General features: G+C 40.7%; 1 protein-coding gene across 16 annotated transcripts in view; it reads left to right on the forward strand.

The window, feature by feature from the left end:
• Positions 1 to 19,977, forward strand: part of ZNF236 (zinc finger protein 236) — a 232,124-nt gene that overhangs the window by 53,562 nt on the left and 158,585 nt on the right. For 14 of the 16 annotated variants that reach the window (XR_012157275.1, XR_012157274.1, XR_012157278.1 and 11 more), the window contains 3 exons: positions 10,400 to 10,471; positions 15,568 to 15,771; positions 17,433 to 17,661. Coding sequence is in view for 2 of the 16 variants with exons in the window: in XM_073331780.1 (XP_073187881.1) it covers positions 10,400 to 10,471; positions 15,568 to 15,771; positions 17,433 to 17,661 (505 nt within the window). In the remaining 14 variants the exon portion in view is untranslated. Of the gene's footprint in view, positions 1 to 8,208; positions 8,315 to 10,399; positions 10,472 to 15,567; positions 15,772 to 17,432; positions 17,662 to 19,977 lie in introns of all 16 variants that reach the window. The other 2 variants (XR_012157287.1, XR_012157283.1) reach the window with 2 other exon arrangements.

A 19,977-nucleotide genomic window follows, 5' to 3' on the forward strand; every position in this document is an offset into this window, starting at 1 on the left:
TTATCAAGGATCTACAACCTATCCTGAAGGATGACCCAATACTCTCACAAATCTTGGGACACAAGCCAGTCCTTGCCTACAGACAGCCCCCCAACCTGAAGCAAATACTCACCAGCAACCACATACCACACAACAGAACCACTAACCCAGGAACCTATCCTTGCAACAAAGCCCATTGCCAACTGTGCCCACATATCTATTCAGGGGACACCATCACAGGGCCTAATAACACCAGCCACACTATCAAAGGCTCGTTCACCTTCACATCCACCAATGTGATATATGCCATCATGTGCCAGCAATGCCCCTCTGCCATGTACATTGGTCAAACTGGACAGTCTCTACGTAAAAGAATAAATGGACACAAATCAGATGTCAAGAATTATAACATTCATAAACCGGTCGGAGAACACTTCAACCTCTCTGGTCACTCGATTTCTGATCTCAAAGTGACTATCCTTCAACAAAAAAAACTTTGAAAACAGACTCCAACGAGAGACTGCTGAATTGGAATTAATTTGCAAATTGAATACAATTAACTTAGGCTTGAATAGAGACTGGGAATGGTTGATTCATTATAAAAAGTAACCTATTTCCCCTTGTTTATTATCCCACTCCCCCCCCCCCAACTGTTCCTCAGACGTTCTTGTTAAACCCTGGATTTGTGCTGGAAATGGCCCACCTTGATTATCATACACATTGTAAGGAGAGTGATCACTTTAGATAAGCTATTACCAGCAGGAGAGTAGAGTGGGGGGAGAGAAAACCTTTTGTAGTGATAAACACCCATTTTTTCATGGTTTGTGTGTATAAAAACATTTTCTGTATTTTCCACAGTATGCATCCGATGAAGTGAGCTGTAGCTCACGAAAGCTTATGCTCAAATAAATTGGTTAGTCTCTAAGGTGCCACAAGTACTCCTTTTCTTTTTGCGAATACAGACTAACACGGCTGTTACTCTGAAATAAGAAAGATAGTTTTGTATGATATCCTTGTTGTCGTTTATCCCATCACTCAATCCTGAAGATTGGTGTGCTGCTCTCGTGTGGTCATTCATCACACCAGAACAGGTTTCTCAGATTTATTGTCCTCCCCTTTGGTCTGTCATCAGCTCCCAGAGTGTTTATCAAATGCATGGTTGGAGTAGCTGCCCTTCTTCACAGAATCGCTATTCAGGTATACCCCTATCTGGATGACTGGCTTATTTGGTGGCATTCCTAAAACAGAAGGCATCAGAGCAATTCAGATTGTATTTGACCAGTTGAGCCTGATTATACAGTCTCTTTCCGGTGCAGAGAATAGAGTTTATCGAAGCATTGCTAGATTCAACCTCAGCAATGCCATACCTTCCTCAGGTCAGGTTTCCAGTGATCCTGGAATTATGCAGTTTCCTCCAAGCTTATCTACAAACAATGATGAGAAACTGGATGCAACTTTTAGGACATGTGGCCTCTTGCATGTAGGTGACTCAGCATGCCAAACTATACCTGAGATGTCTTTAAGGCTAGTTAAAATTCATCTACTGTCCATTAACTCATCCTCTGGACACATTGATTCACAGACCTACCAAGTGTGCCATCTTCCTTGAAGTGGTGGAGAGTCCAGTTCAATGTTTCGTTGTCTCCTCCTCTTCCCTTCCTACTCTGACTCTGGTCATGGACACATCTTTCTTGGGCTGGGGTGCACATCTGTGTCCCTTGCAAGCTCAAGGCCTGTGGGCAAACAAACCCCCCACACAAATGTTGTATAATTGAGGGCAATTTTCAGAGTTTTTCTGCCAGGTTTTTCTCCACCAGAGAAAGGGCAAGTATGTTCAAATACATATAGACAATATGACAGCAGTGTTTTACCTGAGGGGCTGGGTGGAGAGGATCAGCTTGACAGATCAGCTGACAGGGCAGATCAGCTTGACAGCCTCGTAACAGCCAGCCTTTCTGGAATTTTTGCATTCGAAATGAAATAGGGCTGTCCGTTAATCGCAGTTAACTTACGCAATTAACTAAAAAAAATTTAATCACGATTAATTGCAGTTTTACTCGCGCTGTTAAACAGTAGAATACCAATTTAAATTTTTTAAATATTTTGGAAGTTTTTCTACATTTTCAAATATATTGATTTAAATTACAACACAGAATACAAAGTGTACAGTGCTCGCTTTATATTATATTTTATTACAAATATTTGCACAGTAAAAATGATAAAAGAAATAGTATTTTTCAGTTCACCTCAGACAAGTACTGTAATGCAATTTCTTTATTGTGAAAGTGCAACTTACAAATGTAGATTTTTATTTTTTTATTTTTGGTTACGGAACTGCATTTAAAAACAAAACAATGTAAAACTTTAGAGCCTACAGGTCCAGTCAGTCCTACTTCTTGTTCAGCCAATTTCTAAAACAAACAAATTTGTTTACTTTTATGGGAGATAATACTGCCTACTTCTTATTTACAATGTCACCTACAAGTGAGAATGGGCATTCACGTGGCGCTTTTGTAGCCAGCATTGCCAGATATGCTAACCATTCATATGCCCCTTCATGCTTCGGCCACCATTCCAGAGGACATGCTTCCATGCTGATGAAGCTTGTTTACAAAAGAAAAAAATGTGTTAATTAAATCTGAGACTGAACTTCTTGAGGGGGGAGAATTGTATGTCTCCTGTTCTGTGTTATGCAAATTCTGCCATATATTTCATGTTATAGCAGTCTTGGATGATGACCTAGCACATGCTGTGCATTTTAAGAACACTTTCTGTAGATTTGACAAAGCATAAAGAAGGTACCAATATGAGATTTCTAAAGATAGCTACAGTGCTCGACCCAAGGTTTAAGAATCTGAAGTGCCTTCCAAAATCTGAGAGGGACGAGGTTTGAATCGGAAGTCTTAAAAGAGCAACACTCCAATGCAGAAACTACAGAACACAAACCATCACAAAAGAAAATCAACCTTCTGCTGGTATCATCTGGCTCAGATGATGAAAATGAACATATGTCGGTCCACACTACTATGGATTGTTATCGAGCAGAACCCATCATCAGCATGGACACATGTCCTCTGCGTGGTTGAAGCGTAAAGGGACATACGAATTTTTAGCGCATCTGGCAGGTAAATATTTTGCGATGCAGGCTAAAACAGTGCCATGCAAATGCCTGTTCTCACTTTCAGGTGACCTTGTAAACAAGAAGAAGGCAGCATTATCTCTTGCAAATGTGAACAACTTGTTTGTCTGAGTGATTGGCTGAACAAGAAGAAAGACTGAGTGGACTTATAGGCGCTAAAGTTTTACGTTGTTTTATTTTTGAATGCAGTTATTTTTCATACATAATTCTACATTTGAGAGTTCAACTTTCACGATAAAGAGGTTGCACTACAGTACTTGTATTAGGTGAATTGAAAATTACTATTTCTTTTTAGAGTAACAGCCGTGTTAGTCTGTATTCGCAAAAAGAAAAGGAGGACTTGTGGCACCTTAGAGACTAACCAATTTATTAGAGCATAAGCTTTCGTGAGCTACAGCTCACTTCCTCAGATGCATATCGTGGAAACTGCAGCAGGCTTTATATATACACAGAGAATATGAAACAATACCTATTCCCACCCCACTGTCCTGCTGGTAATAGCTTATCTAAAGTGATTTCCAGCACAAATCCAGGTTTTCTCACCCTCCACCCTGTGGGGTGGGTGGAGGGTGAGAAAATCTGGATTTGTGCTGGAAATCACTTTAGATAAGCTATTACCAGCAGGACAGTGGGGTGGGAATAGGTATTGTTTCATATTCTCTGTGTATATATAAAGCCTGCTGCAGTTTCCACGATATGCATCTGAGGAAGTGAGCTGTAGCTCACGAAAGCTTATGCTCTAATAAATTGGTTAGTCTCTAAGGTGCCACAAGTCCTCCTTTTCTTATTTCTTTTTACCGTGCAAATATTTGTAATAAAAAATAAATATAAAATGAGCACTATACATTTTGTATGCTGTGTTGTAATTGAAATCAATATATTTGTAAAATGTAGAAAACATCCAAAAATATTTAAATAAATGGTATTCTATTATTGTTCAACAGCGCGGTTATTTTTTTTAATCATGATTAATTTTTTTTCATCGCTTGACAGCCCTAAAATGAAATATAACTCAGAACATCAGGGTTCCAGAAGTCTCTAGCAGATCACCTCAGCAGATCCTTGAGCAGAGATCACGAATGGTCACTGAAGATTGACACACTATGAACATTTTTTCAAACTTGGGGTATGCTAACTGTGGGCCTATTCACTATGAAGTGGAACAGGGAATGCCACTGTTTCTGCAGCAGAACGGGATAAAGTCTAGGTTTGCTCACAGATCCGTTTCTGTTGTTACGGAGTGTGGGTCTGCTCTGTGCTTTTCCTCCTTATACCCTTGATGCCCAGGGTAATTCTCAATGGAGAGAAAGACTATTCACTAGCAGAGCAGAATATTTTACTAAATAGTAGAAAATTGTCCACCTGAGTCACTTACCTACACAAATAGGAAAGTTTGTCGCTGGGCAAGAGGAATGTTTTTCCTGCCCAGGCAAGGATTCAGAATGTTCTGGAGTATTTACTACGTCTGAATGTGTCAGATCTTTGTCTCAGCTATCTAACAGTACACCTTGCTGCAATTTCAGCTTTTTATCCTCTTGTGCATGGCCATCGGATGTTTTCAAATCCTATATCAGTAAGATTTTTCAAAAGGAATATCTAGACTTTTTTCTTTTTAGAGAGACAATTTTCCCTGTGGGATTTGAACTTAGTATTGTCCATGTTAATGGCTCCTAAGTTTGAACTAATGGCTTTTTATCCTCTCTGGTATTGTTGACTAAGGTTGCTTTTCTAGTGGCAGTTACTTCCACTTAGGAGGGTTGGAAAACTGCTAGCATTAATGGCATTCCCTCCATATATATGATTATTTTTTATATACAAAGATAAGATTGCTAAGTTTCTCTCTGGTTACTGATTTCCATCTCTACCATCATCTTTTTACCTACCTTTTTTCCTAAACCACATTCTCACAAGGATGAGATAAAACTTCATTCCCTGGACGCCTGCTGTGCTCTTGCCTTTTATTTGGACAGGACAAAACCGTTTAGATCTTCACGGCAATTATTTGTTTTCTGCATGAACAGAATGGTGGTTATATCATAGCATATTTCTAGATTGAGCACCTTCTGCATTTCGACGTATTGTTATTGTAAAATCAGCACTGCCTTTCAAGAAAACTGCACATCCCCACTAGAGTACAAGTAGCGTTCGTGGCCTTCTTAAACAACATTGTGTTGACAGATATATGTAGAGCCTAGACTCCTATTCACATATTTACCAAGCCTATGCCATTTCATCGGCCCCAGGGATGATGCTGACTTCGGGAGGGCTATTCTGCAGTCACTTTTCTGATAGATTCTGAACGCTTCTCCATAGTTAACTGCTTGGGAGTTACCTGAAGTGGAATAGACTAGGGTCTATCAGTTAACTCATACGATTAACTAAAAAAATTAATCACGATTTGTTGCAATTGTAATTGCGCTGTTAAACAATAGAATACCAACTGAAATTTATTACATTTTTTTGGATGTTTTTCTGCATTTTCAAATATATTGATTTCAGTTACAACACAGAATACAAAGTGTACACTGCTCACTTTACGTTTATTTTTGATTACAAATATTTGCACTGTGAAAAACAAAAGAAATAGTATTTTGCAATTCACCTAATACAAGTGCTGTTGTGCACTCTCTTTATCATGAAAGTTGAACTTACAAATGTAGAATTATGTACAAAAAATAACCACATCTAAAAATAAAACAGTATAAAACTTTAGAGCCTCTGAGTCCACTCAGTTCTACTTCTTGTTCAGCCAGTTGCTAAGACAAACAAGTTTGTTTACATTTACGGGGGATAATGCTGTCCACGTCTTACTTTCAGTCTCCCCTGAAACTGAGAACCGGCGTTTGCATGGTGCTTTTGTAGTAGACATTGCAAGGTATTTACCTGCCAGATATGCTAAACATTATGTCATAGAATCATAGAATATCAGGGTTAGAAGGGACCTCAGGAGGTCATCGAGTCCAACCCCCTGCTCAAAGCAGGACCAATCCCCAATTTTTGCCCCAGATCCCTAAATGGCCCTCTCAAGGATTGAACTCACAACTCTGGGGTTAGCAGGCCAATGCTCAAACCCCTGAGCTATCCCTCCCCTCCCTTCATGCTTTGACCACCAGTCCAGAGGGCATGCTGATGAAGCGTGTTTAAAAAAAAGAAAAAGGAAAAAAAAAAGCATTAATTAAATTTGAGACTGAACTCCTGGGGGGAGAATTTTATGTCTCCTGTTCTGTGTTATGCAAATTCTGCCATATATTTTATGTTATAGCAGTCTTGGATGATGACCTTGCACATGTTATTTGTTTTAAGAACACTTTCACTGCAGATTAGGGATGTAAATATTGTTTAAAAAGTTAACTGTTAGGATAGCTATAGCACTCAACTCAGAGTTTAAGAATCTGAAGTGCCTTCCAAAATCTGAGAGGGATGCGGTGGGGAACATGCTTTCAGAATCTTAAAAGAGCAATACTCTGGTGGGGAAAGTACAGAACCCAAATCACCAAAAAGGAAAATCAACCTTCTGCTGGTGGCATCTGACTCCGAGGTTGAAAATGAACATGCTCTGTCTGCACCGCTTTGGATTGTTGTTGAGCAGAACCCATGGTCTGTTTATTAGTTAGTCCTGCAATGAGTGCAGTGGATTGAGCTAGATGACCTCTTAAGTTTCCTTCCAGTCCTATGATTCTATGATCATCAGCATAGACATATGTCCTCTGGAATGGTGGTTGAAGCATGGAGGGACATATGAATTTTTAGTGCATCTAGCACGTAAATATCTTGCTACGCCAGCTACAACAGTGCCATGCAAACGCCTGTTCTCACTTGCAGGTGACACTGTAAACAAGAAGCAGGCAGCATTATCCAACCACTTCTGCACCAGGTCCTAGCTCTCACTTCCTTCCTCGCTCCCTCTCTCCTTAAAGACTCATTTCATGAGAATGTCTTCCTATAGAAGGTGGACCCTCTGCTATCAAGGGAATCCATAAAAGGTGTCTTCCTAATCTACTGATAGCAAAGAATTCGTGGTATTTCTTCATCCCCCACAAAGGTTGTTGGTTTAAGACTCTTTCTGGACTTCAGAAACCTGAATAAGTATTTCAAGATATCAAAATTAAGGATTTTCTCCTTTAGAAAGAATCACTAGAGCGGGGTGGCCAAACTTACTGACCCTCCGAGCCACATATGACAATCCTCAGAAGTTCGAGAGCTGGAGTGCGCCTGCTGGGACTTGGGGCTTCAGCCCCATGGGAGGTGCCTGTTGGGTCCTGGGGCTTCAACAGGAGTGAGGCTGAAGCCATGAGCCCCAGTAGACGTGCCCCGTGGGGCTGAAGCCAAAGGTCACATAACACCCCCATTTTTTTTTTTGCCAAAGTTTGCTGACCTTGATGCATTTTGAATTCCAAGGATTTGGGAAAAACCAAACCTAGTAATAGCTGCTTGGTTCTAAAAACGACCATAGCAAATGAGACTTATATTTTGTCTCAATCCAGTTGGATATATAGAGCTTAGCATGCTTTGGGGGCAATGTTGTGTTAGAAACAGAATGTTAGAAAGCAGTTTGTGGGAGGAATTGCTCAGATAACAATAAAGGCAGCCAAATGGCTTTTTTGTTTATACAAGTTATAGCATTATTACTGAAAGGTCAAGGGATTTACTTTTCTGTTTTAAAAAGCGTGAATACTGTTTGAAAAGCATATTTTTCCCTGCAACTATTAAGTTCACTTGTATCTATTTGGGGATAGGAGTTGATATTCTCTCTCTCTCTCTATCTATATATCCCATATCTCTCTGTTTCCTTGGATTGTCTGTCAGTATCCATCTGTTGTCTCTTGTCTTATACTTGGATTATAAGCTCTTTGGGGCAGGGACCATTTTTTGTTCTTTGTTTGTCAGAGTGCCTCGCACAGTCGGGTTCTGCTCCTTGACTGGGGCATCTAGGCACAATGGTAATGCTAATTAATAGTAAAACAAACAAGTAAACAAAAAAAATCTATGCACACATCCTACCCAAGAAGCTTGCTTTGATACTAAATGTAACTGTCTGGTTACTGGAAGGCATATATTAGGACAGTGTTTCTCTTTTCGTGTGTTCACAGCTGCCCGGGTGGTGATGGGGGGTGCGGGGGAGGGGACAAAGCAGTATCACCTCTCGCACCCTGCCCTTCTCTGGAGCCACAGATGCTAGAGGAGAAGGCAGCCGATGTGAGTTCACCACCTTGCTGGGTGCAATGGGACTTGGGTTTCCGGCTTCAGCCGTGGGGTGGCAGGCACCATCACCTGGCTCTGTCCCCTGGCTTAATCCCACCCCTGGCCCCCCGCTGCCTCCTCTGGTCCTGGGTTATGGCCACATGGTGGCGGGCTCCGTCCCTCAGCCGAAAGGTTTCAGGCTGTGGCTGCGGGGCCACCAGATCCAGCCCCAGCAGCCAAGTGGTGGCGGAAGTGGGCTAACCACCCCCTTCCAATTGCCCCTGGCCCCTGCTGCATTCTCCAACTTCGGGTTTCAGCCATGTTCTCAGATCCTGGCTGCGTGGTGCCAGCCACCAAGCTTTGGGTTCCGGCTCTGGCATCCAGCTGCATGGCAGTGGGTGCTGGCCAGAGGCTCACCAACCCACCCCCATCACCTTTGGCCCCTGTTGCCTCCCCACTGATCGGCTCATCCACGGCTTAATTTGTCCCCTGGCTTGCCATGGCTGAGTAAGTCTGTTATGAAGAGTGATATTTGTATGGTTTGTTAATATCACTTTTTGCTACCTCCCAGCTAGCTAGCAAGTCTGCTGCTGTGACAAATGATATTAACAAATGTACAAATATCACTTTTCAAAGAAGCAGACTTACTAGCTAGCAAGTCTTTAAAAAAAAGAAGCAACCAAAAAAGCAAAAGAAACTACAACAGCAAAAGACAAGAACGTGAAAACTTATTTGTTTTTATTCTGTTTAGGTCCAGTAAAGAATAGAGGCAACTGTACATTATTTTTTTTATTGAGTCTGCAAAAAAAACCCAACAACCCTATATCAATATTCCCTTTAATTTTTTCCATCCATGTGCAGAAAGAATTTTATGTGCCCCATATTGAGATAATGTGCGGATGTGTGCCACCAGCAGAAACCAAAAACCTAGATATAATATATATTTTTCAAAAATTACCATAAGGATAATTACTACAGTCAGGACGGGTTAGGCATTTTAGAACTCACTACTCAAAGAATTAAATTTAAGCATAAGAGAGGAATAAAGATTATGAAATGCATAGACCAGTCAAAAAACTAAAATAACACACATTGGAAGAAGTAACAACAGTAATACAATGTGTTGGGAGGTGAGTGTGAAAGACTGTGTGTGGGGGGCGGGGGAGGGGGGGAGCCTTGTCTCTACTTACTGTGGATCAATGCTGCAGCGATGGATCCACTGGCGGTTGATTTAGCGGGTCTAGTGAAGACCCGCTATGTTGACTGCTGATTGCTCTCCGATACTCCACTGGAACGAGAAGCATAAGGTAAGTCAACGGGAGAGTTTCTCCCGTCAACCTAGGGCGGTGTAGACACCACAATAAGTTGTCCTTAAAGTATGTTGACTCCGGCTACATTATTCACATAGCTGGAGTTGCGTAATTTAGGTTGACTTAGCCCCATAGTGTAGACCTACTCTCAGAGAGACCTGCCCTTTTAAGTAGATTGGCATGTTCTGACACAGCAGCAGTTGCCAGCAAGCTTCCCTCTCCCCCTGCTCTGTGGAGATGGGGTACAGGAGTGGGCAGAGGAGGACACCCTGACATCAGTGCCCCCTCCCCCACCCGCGCAGCAAGCAGGACGCTCCCGGGAGCAGCTTCAAGGCAGAGGGCAGGAGCAGTATGGCAGTGGGGGGAGGGACATCTGAAGTGTGCAGCATTTGATAGCCTGCTGGGCACTTGCCCAGACTCACAGCTTAGAGGAAACTTAGCCCTACACGAATAAATGGCAATGGACATGTATATTTGCATATTTATTTGTTTTTTTTCTTAAAGTGAATTAAGTACTTCAGGAAAAATTCTCAGAGTGGCCACCAGCAAGAGTTGGTGGCTGCACTCTGAGGCCACCAAAAAATTTGTTGTGAGAACCCCTAAGTTAATGTATATGCATTATGAAGAGAACCCTGGATATCTATCCAACCCCTAAAGTGTCTCTTTTACTCTAGCTGTGGTTTTGATGTTGTTGAAAGCTAATTTGTAAGTTTTAACTTTAATATAAAGTGTATGTTTTTTTTTCTTTTAATACAGTAGCTTACTGTCTTTGCCATTCTTCTGTTTGTAGGATCCTGTGGCCCAGCCTCTAATGACGTCTCCTGCTAACCTGATGCAACCTGTTGATAATAAATGGAAGAATGTAAGTATAGAGATTTTCTTAATTTATTTGTGTCAGTACTGAGATGGCAGGCATGTTAAAAGGGGAATTGCAGCTCTCAGAACTTTGCAAACATTTATTAATATTATGTATTAACAAACACACAGTCCTCTGGAAGGTGGATTGATATTTGATTAAAGGGCCTTATATAATGCTGTGCCCAATTTGTGAATGAAAATCTGTTAATTCTTGTAAATGGTTAATTCGGAGTATAACAAGTCAATTCATAAACATTTCCTGATAACTGCATACACAACTCCATGCAAAAACTCTTGGAAAACACATGTCAGATATTCCCATTCCAGTCCCTGTATGGTGGGTAAGATGACTAGTGTACCATAAAAAGGGTTCTAAAAGCATTAGGGAGTGCATCCATTAGGGAGGACTCATGCAATGCAGGAACTGTGGAAGAGAACTTCAAGGCTGCGTTCCCAGGACTCTCTAGGAAGCACCAGCATAAGAGCTGGTGGCAGACGGTGTACTTTGAAATGCTTTTTTAATATATCATTTTATAATTAAAACCCCCATCCCTGACCTTCATAAAAGGCAGTTGTCTTTTAAAATATATTGCTTTCTTTGGAAGATTTCAACTTGTTTTGTTGAATCAGTCTCTACAAGCTCAACTACCTTTGTTTGGTGGAAAGTGGGGAACTTATAAATAATCAAAAATAAGTAGATTACCTGAGAGGAGAAAGGTATTGTTATAGAGAAGAAATAAAATTAGGACTCAAAAATACTTTCTTACGAAGGATATTTTAGCTAGAATGCTTTGGAATACAGTATACATAGTCCATTAGGTTTGCAAGTGGCATTCCTTATATAATTTGCATGACAGCTTGGTGCTTAAGAAAGACAAGGGCTTAATATGAACAAGATGCAGTTGTCATGTATGTAAATGCCAGATTATTCAAAAGCTTTCAAACAATACTCAAGGGAAAACTTCGCCAGAAGCTGGGAATGGGCGACAGGGAATGGATTACATGATGATTACCTGTTCTGTTCATTCCCTTTGGGGAACCTGGCATTGGCCACTGTCAGAAGACAGGATACTGGGCTAGATGGACCTTTTGTCTGACTCAGTGTGGCCATTCTTATGTTCTTAACGGGTCACCCGTTTTTCCCCTCTTATCATTAATGGATAGGCGAAACCATTTCTTATGCAGCTGGTGATTAAGCAGTCAGTGAGCACCCTGGTGGTCGGAATTTACATTGCTTCTAGCCTTTGCTGCTTCCTCATTATAATAGAGATGTTGAGTGGGGCTCCAGAAAGAAGCAGGTGTTCAGAGAAAGGAGTCCGCTATTTAGTAACTCAGCAACCAGAGCAGAATCAGCAGTGAGCAGGTGGCTAGCAAAGACTGAGTGGTAGAGATTGAGGGGGAAACTTTAGTCTATTGTACTTCTTTTTTTTCCCTCAGGACTTCATCCCCAGAACAGTTGATGAGGGCAGGTATTTCAGCCACATAGTCACCTGATTAGCATTCCCATTGCTTTATACATTTGCTCTTGGTAAAAACGTCAGATTTTCATATGTTACTGCCTACAACTCAAATTTGAAGTCAGTGGGTTGCACCTCTCAAAATTGGGTATTAAGTCTCTTAGGCTCTTAAGTGTGAAAACTTTTGTAAATATTTTGTTTTCACTAAAATTCACTTTTTTTTTTTTGTAAACGGTACAAACCCTTGTTGATTACGGGTCTGACAAATACAGTTCTTTACTATTTTTATGATAGGAAAGAGTAAAAGTTTTTTTTTTTTTTTTTTTTTTAAAAGCTAAACAATACCATGCTTTCTTATTCTTAAAAGGACTGGATGGCAGACCTCTTTATTATGGAATAGTAATAAAACATTTCGCTCTTTGTGCTGTATTATAAGTTGGCTACATGATAAGCATTCAAAGTTACAGCCTGGAAGGAAATCTTGGCACTTTTATAAATATAATGGGGGAACATTATGGAAATGGTAACTAAAACTTTTCTGTGGTTTCATTGAAACATTATGACCTATGTGTGAACATATACAAACATACATAACACCTAGTCTAATGTGTAAGATGCACACACATGCTGTCTAAATTGTCTAATCGATTGTTTTCCCCTTAATATTATGTTCCGCCAGCCCTTCAATGAAGGGTTGTCCTCCTCTTGCTGAAGAATGGGCAGCTTATAGAGCTGTCAAACTAGGACTGCTTGCTCCTCTAAGGACCTCTGCTACATTCTGCTCCCAGAAAGTACTATTTCTGAAGTTGTTGCACCTCCGTATATAAAATTGTTTTCTGTGGTCTAACAGCAGTAAGTACAAAATAAAGAATATATGTATTATTGTTAAACTGTTTAGACAGAGTTTCTGTCAAATTGAGATCTGAGCAGAGATCGTGCCACCCTGATCCTCAATAAGATGAACAAAGATAAACACTGTGTGTGTGTGTATGTACAGGGTGACAAATATCTATTCTTGTGAGTGTCAGCTCACTTTTTTTAATGTTGATTCAGAACTATTCATCCAATTCCAAGGAGGGAACTGCAAGGTGAAACAATTTTTTTTTTTATCCTAATTATTTGGAATCATCACAAAATGTGAAGGCAAGGTCTTTACCCTATCAGGTCTGCAAGAGAGTGTTTCAGCTATGGAAAGAGCCGTGGAGGAATAGCTTTTCAAAATGGAAAACAAAATTACAGTGAAAGACTAAGTGAAATTCATCCTGAACCAACTTTGGTAGTATGCAGACAGGACTCTACTTAGTGCAGCCTGAAGCGATAAGGTGGCTTCTCATTGCTTGAGGAACAGAAGTGAATATTAGTCTGTGTATGCTCAAGAACAGAACTGCATGGCCAGCGAATGTATGTTGCAGTATCCTTTTTATTGTTAAGGAAATAAAAGAAAAGCTCTCTGAGTAAGTGTATATTTGAGTGGTTTTCAAGTTAAGTGGAAAGAATAAGGCTAGCCACCCTGTTTGTTTTATTCCAGGTTTTAAAAAGGAAAAATAAAATTAGCTGAAGAATGAGTCCTTGGATTTCTTCTTCACCCTTCTTTCTAAGGATGAAGAGAAAAGAAAAAGGGAGCGAGCCAAGATGGGTGGAGAAGTTTGATTTTTAGACTAGAACAAAAATTATTTTCATCATTGTACTTTGTCATTCAAAAGTTATTTAAATTTTTGGAGTAAAAAGAGGTTGAATCAAAGAAGTGAAGAAACTGAAGGAGGCATTACCTTTATAGTTCAGAGAGGACGTTTTATGGTCTATTACTTTCTAGCCTGGAACAGGTTATTACAAGGAGGATGAATTTCCTCATATAAAGGCAGAAGATTGTAGATTAAAACAAAATCAAAAAGATAAACCTGACTTGTCTGAAGAATGTTGCTGTATTATCACTATCTTTTTTTTGTTTTTGTTTTTAAATTAATAACCTTGTAATTGTTATTGAAGGAGATTTTCCAAGGGACTTGGCATATAAAGTGAGAGAGGCTTTTAAGAAGAAAGCAATCAGTACCCTGTGCCTGTTGTTCATTTAGACCAAAATATTTCTGCAAAGAGCTGAAGAATTGATCCCCAGTACGGATAAATCTATAAAATTGTCTTTCGGATCATGTCTATTTTATTTTTCTTTGTGGCAGGTGCCCCCAGGTACTCTCTTAAAACAAACAAACTCCAGATGGCTTGCTGGCAGAAGATAGTGTCTCAACTATAGTGACTGAGACGTAAAACTGAGAGCCAAGTAAAATAATTGTTAGCTTCTGCTGAATACCAAAGTGTCAGATAAATGGAAGAGCACTATCTGTCAACAGGAAGTGATAAAAGGTGGTCTCCTGCTTAAAGCAGATGACAGGGACACTGGAAATCTGCAAAGCACCCTAAGTATGAAGTAACTTTATTAGAAGTAATAACTTACTCTATACAATACAATAAAAGTTGTTTGAAAGAAAGTGGTAGAGATGGGACCAGATGGCTCACCTTTGTTGGCCACTTTCCTACAATGAAGGATTGGTTAAGGAGGCCTGTAATATAAGGCAGTCTTGTGGGCAGACTGCAGGCGGAGAGCCTCCAATTTCCCGTCTTGGACTGTTGAAATAAAACATCACCAAGGTTTTTTCTTGGTCAGAAATACCTCTCCTTGGGGACTGAACATATTAATCTAAATAAAACTTCAAAGAAGAATCAAGATTCCAAAACAAAGTCCATACAGAATGAAGGTTTTGCTTCCATACTTTGGTAGACCACTCCAGGCCCTATGTGGCTGGACTCTCAGTCCTAACTCCTGGGACTTTCTTCTGGAGCCTGCTCACTCCTAGCAGTCTCTGATCCCTGAGCATTCCCCCCTTCTTGCAGCTTCCTGCTGATCTTTATAGGAAATCTCCTGATTTCTCCAAATGTGGCTTCTTAGTAATCAGGGTTGGCTGTCCCAGGTCTTCCAGCCCTGTACATGGCTTCAAGGGGAAAAGGGAAATCCTGGATGGCCACTGTTGACTTTCTTTCTCAGCAATAGGTCTACCAATATGATTATACACTTATTCACAGAGAGTTTATTTTATATAATTTGTGGACTGTATTACCAATTCACACATATATACAATAGTCTGTTTCACAAAGGCTTAACAGTTGAGTTTAACTCTGAAACTGTGTATCACAGAGGCATCATTACTTTTATTAAATATGCTAGACAGTTTACTAATATACTTACGTATTTTTGATAAAAAATAAAAGCTTTTTGAAGTATTTTTTGTGATTACATTTATTTTTTTGTGTACCCTTACTTGCAAAATTCAATCATTCAAAATAGGTCCCCAAGCTGTGAGAATGGGTGAGGGGCCAATATTTTATCATAAACTTAATTCAAGCTGTAAGCTTACAGCTGTATAGCTTGGGGAAAACTCCTTCCGGAAGGAGACTAGAGGAGCAGTCTTTTAGTGGAACAGCAGTCCTTGAATGACAGCTCTGTAAACTCCCCAGTCTTACATGAGTGGACATCCCCACAATGGACAATTAGCAGACATATTTCAGATAAAGAAAATAGACTGGTAAGTCAAACTTTCTTTATGCTTATCTCTTTCATTTTCCTTTACACATATACTGCTGTATATTTCAGGCCACACATTTTCGGTCTCCACTTCTTCAACAGACAGAAAACCAAGTAACTTCAGCTGCAGGTCAACAAGGGCAACAGGCTGTAACAGATGTCATCCAGCAGCTCCTTGAGCTGTCAGAGCCAGGTCCAGTAGAAAATAACCAGCCCCAGCAACCTGGCCAGCAACTCAATATTGCAGTGGGACTCAATCGAGACATTTTGCAGGTAGGGCGTATTTACATAATAAGTAGTGTCTTATTAATATATAAAGCCTGCTGCAGTTTCCACGATATGCATCTGAAGAAGTGAGCTGTAGCTCACGAAAGCTTATGCTCTAATAAATTGGTTAGTCTCTAAGGTGCCACAAGTCCTCCTTTTCTTTTTGTCTTTCAACAGTGTCTTTGTAATTATCTTATCTTTCTAGTGAAATCAGCAGTTGATTACAACCATAAAGTGTTTGTATGCCTGAATTGACTTCTTTGCGTAACAGGAAAAATTGAAATAATGAAAGTGCAGAGTGCAGCAAGATGTTTCTTTGGCCCCATTATGCGATCAGATTGGAATGCAGTAAATACTAGTTGGAAGTGAATGACACTAAATATTTTTTAAAATTAAGGTTGTCCTTTTTTTTGTTTTGTTTTTCTGTGGTCCATGGACTACTTGTGGCATTCAAGGACCTAAATTGCAGCCATCCAGGATGAGCATGTTAAGAAATTTTCTATTTGATTATGAATTGAGAATTTGTTCCCTGAGCTGCACCCTGTGATGTTTAAGCTGGACTATTTGGATCAACCCTCTCTCAAACTCATTGCTCTCCAATTGCCTCTTAATGCTTCTTTTGTAGCATCCGGGGCTCAGCTGGAAGAAAGGGAACAGAACAGGATAGAAAACATTCATCTTAAATAGTGGTTGTGGCCCCTTGATCTTTCTCAGTTCTATTCAGTCTTCAAGCTGAAAAGGTTGCGCACGATTTATGTATTAGTGTCTCTTCTCTTGAGCACCAGCCAACCACAGTATTCATCTGAACCCCTTTTTGAAACATTCAGGCCTTAATTCTGTAATGCGCTGTTATCCCTGAGCAGAGCCCTAGCAGGTCAGTGGGGTTTTCTGCAGATACAATGAAATAGCCCTTAGGCTTTCATCCTATCTACACTACAAACTTAGGTCAGGTTAATTATAGCGCTCAGGGCTGTGAAAAATTTTAGAGCCCTGAGCGATGTAACTAAGCTGACATAAGCCTCAGTGTAGACACCACTAGATTGATGGGCTAGCATTTGCAGTGTAAACATATCCTTATTCTATGAATCCTAACTACCCTCTCCCCACCAAAAGAGAAGAAATTGTTCTGCTTTGAGATTAGTTTTTCCAGTTATTGGATGTATAGGTCTGTATTTTTGGAGTACAGTTTAACATATTATCTCTCCAACTTTAATGGAATACAATTTAAAAAAAAATCTAGTTATTGTTTTTTTAAATTAGAAGTAACTGATAAAAATGAGAATTTGAATGGAGATTTAAGAGAAAACATCTTTTTAATTGGGCTTTGTAGATCTGATTAGTTTTCTGGGGAGTCATTGCTTGTACACATTGCTGGAGAAAATCCAGTTCCAGTCGAATAATGTAATGTACACATATTACTGGAAAAAAACAGTTCCAGTTGAATAATGTGATTAGCTAAACATATAACTGTTTACCACCTTTGTACAGGAAAGATCTCTAAATCTTTGCAATTTTGAAATTCAGCTAAAATTTTGTAGTTGTAAGAAACTTGATTAAATGCCATTAATCATAACTGTATTGAATCTCCTTTATAGTTGTTTGAGCAGAGGTTTAGAATAACTTGTGTAGTTTTTCTTTCCTAATCTTCTAGTTTTGTTTTGCCTTAGCAAGCCTTAGAAAACAGTGGGCTATCTTCAATTCCAGTCTCAGCACATCCTACAGACTGCAGCCAGGCTAAGAATCCTACAACTCAGGATCACAATCCAGATGTTCAGAATCTTTCTAGTCATCAAGCTGACCCTAATAATGCAGAACAAGATAAAGAGCAAGAAAGCCCAGATAAGATGGATAAAAAAGAGAAAAAGGTTATAAAGAAAAAGTCACCATTTTTACCTGGTAATGTTGGAAATGTTTTCTACATACAACTTTTGTGCAGTAATAACTACAATATCTTACAGTTCTCTGTAGCACCTGTCACTGTAGTGTATAGGAACTTCCTAAAACACATGCAGTTGATATATCAATAAAATGCTTATGGAATTTCAAAACCACTAATACTTTATTTGTTTTTAACAGAACTTGTGTGTGCGCACTGGTTTCCATTTTCTCTACCCCATTCTGTGCATCCAAGTTTGGATTTTTCCTATTCATCCGTAAATCAGATTGAAGATCAGTACAGTAAAGGCATTGCCGGTACTACTTCAGTGCCAGTTGGTTGGAGTTCTGTGACAAGCAATACTTAAGCTTCTGCTGCTCAGAGTTTAATAGTCATCTTATGTTGCTTGTTCTTTGTGTAGGAAGCAGAGACTTACAGTTGATCCCAAAACAGGAATCCCATGCCCTACAGCATTCTTCAACCAGCTTGGACTGTCTGGCACACTCCGACCACTTACATCCCCACCCCCACAGGAGCAAAGAAAAGAGGTACTATGTGCCTGCAGAGGGGTTTGAGTTTCTGTTCTTTCACCCATCTCCCCCCCCTTCCCCCATCCAATTCCCTGGTCACAGAGGCAGCGGTGGTGCGAGTCTGGCAGCACCACCCATGCTCCACCTTAGTGGCTAAAGAGGGCAAGTGACTGGACCTTCTGGGTCGAAAGGTCTTGTCCTCTGTCAGCCTTCAGTTTCAAATCTCAAATTACTTGGCTTTATTCACTAAATCAGCGGTTCTCAAACTGTGGGTTGGGACCCCAAAGTGGGTCAATGGGGTCACCAGGGATGGATTAGCCTTGCTGGGGGAATGTTTGAACCTGTTCCTATGACCTATGAGGACGCAGGGTTCTATTCCACCTATTTCCTGGTTCTCAAGAAGAAGGGCGGGTGGAGACTGATCTTAGACCTCAGTCATCTCAACCACTTCATATGCAAGCCAAAGTTTTGTATTGTCATCCTAGCAGCCATCATATCTTTGCTAGAAAAGGACATATGATTTACGGCTCTTGATATGCAGGATGCTTTCTTTCATGTAGACATCCATCCTACCCACAGACATTTCTTTAGATTCATGGCAGGTCCTCAATACTTCCAATACAGGGTTCTATTGTTCGGACTCACCAGTGCTCTATGGTCTTCACCAAAGTTTTCTCGGTAGTAGGGACCCATCTCCATGTCAAGGGATCATTATATTCCCTTATCTCAACGACTGACTGATAGCAGCGTGATCCAAAGCAGAGGCTCGAGTCTTAACCTCCATGATCTTCACGTTCCTCTCCTCACTGGGGGTGAGTGTAAAGGTTGAAAAATCAAGTTTTCATCCCACACAGTCCCTAGAATTCATTGGGGCCCACATCGGTGTAGTCTCTGCATGTGCCTACCTACTGGAGGACAGCTTCCAGACTCCACAAGAACCAGTTACCAAGGTGGTCTCCAATCCTTCTGTTCCGGTCAGGATTTGCCTTTCCCTTGGTCACATGGCGACCTGCACGTACATTACCGCCTTCTCTTGTCTTTGCTTTCACTGCCTGCAACTGCGTGGCTCTGAGGGCCTATTCTCCTGTGCACCATACCATGGACTTCCTACTGACAGTTCCCCTGCCCCCAAGATTGTCTCCTCCCTCTAATGGTGGACAAACCCAGGTCATGTCTGTATCAGGATAGCCTTCTTCTCATCATCACCAAGCATGACGATTGTCATGGACGTGTCACTCATCGGATGGGGCGCCCACATGGGTGAGCACATGACATGGGACTCGAGCCACTCAGGTAGAGTGGCCAGTTTTGGTTTGGATGTATTCCTGGAGATTCATAATTTTTAATTAAGGATTAATCTTTAATTCCTGGAGACTCCAGGCCAATCCTGGAGGGTTGGCAACTGTACACTCAGGAATCCCAAATGCATATCAACATCCTGGAAATTCAGGCAGTACGGAGAACATTTAGTGCATTTCTCTCATCCATTCACTCCTGTCATGTTCTCATTGTGTCGGACAATTACCCCCACCATTTCCTACATCAACAAATGGGACCATGATGTTGTCAGTGCTCTGTGCGGAAGTTGTTTGTCTTTGGGATTTGTGCATTACCCACAAAATCCTGTTGTCAGCAGTGTATCTTCCTGGGACTCGGAATATAATGTTGGACTCTCTCAGCAGGAAATTCATGGCTGACCATGAATGGGACCTTCATGACACTGTGGCTGCTGACCTTTTTGACCGCTGCGGGACTCCGACCTGGGACTTCCTGCATCCCACACCAACAGCAAATGTACCCAGTACT

The sequence above is a fragment of the Lepidochelys kempii genome, chromosome 2, assembly GCF_965140265.1.
Source record: "Lepidochelys kempii isolate rLepKem1 chromosome 2, rLepKem1.hap2, whole genome shotgun sequence".
NCBI classification, from domain to species: Eukaryota; Metazoa; Chordata; order Testudines; family Cheloniidae; genus Lepidochelys; species Lepidochelys kempii.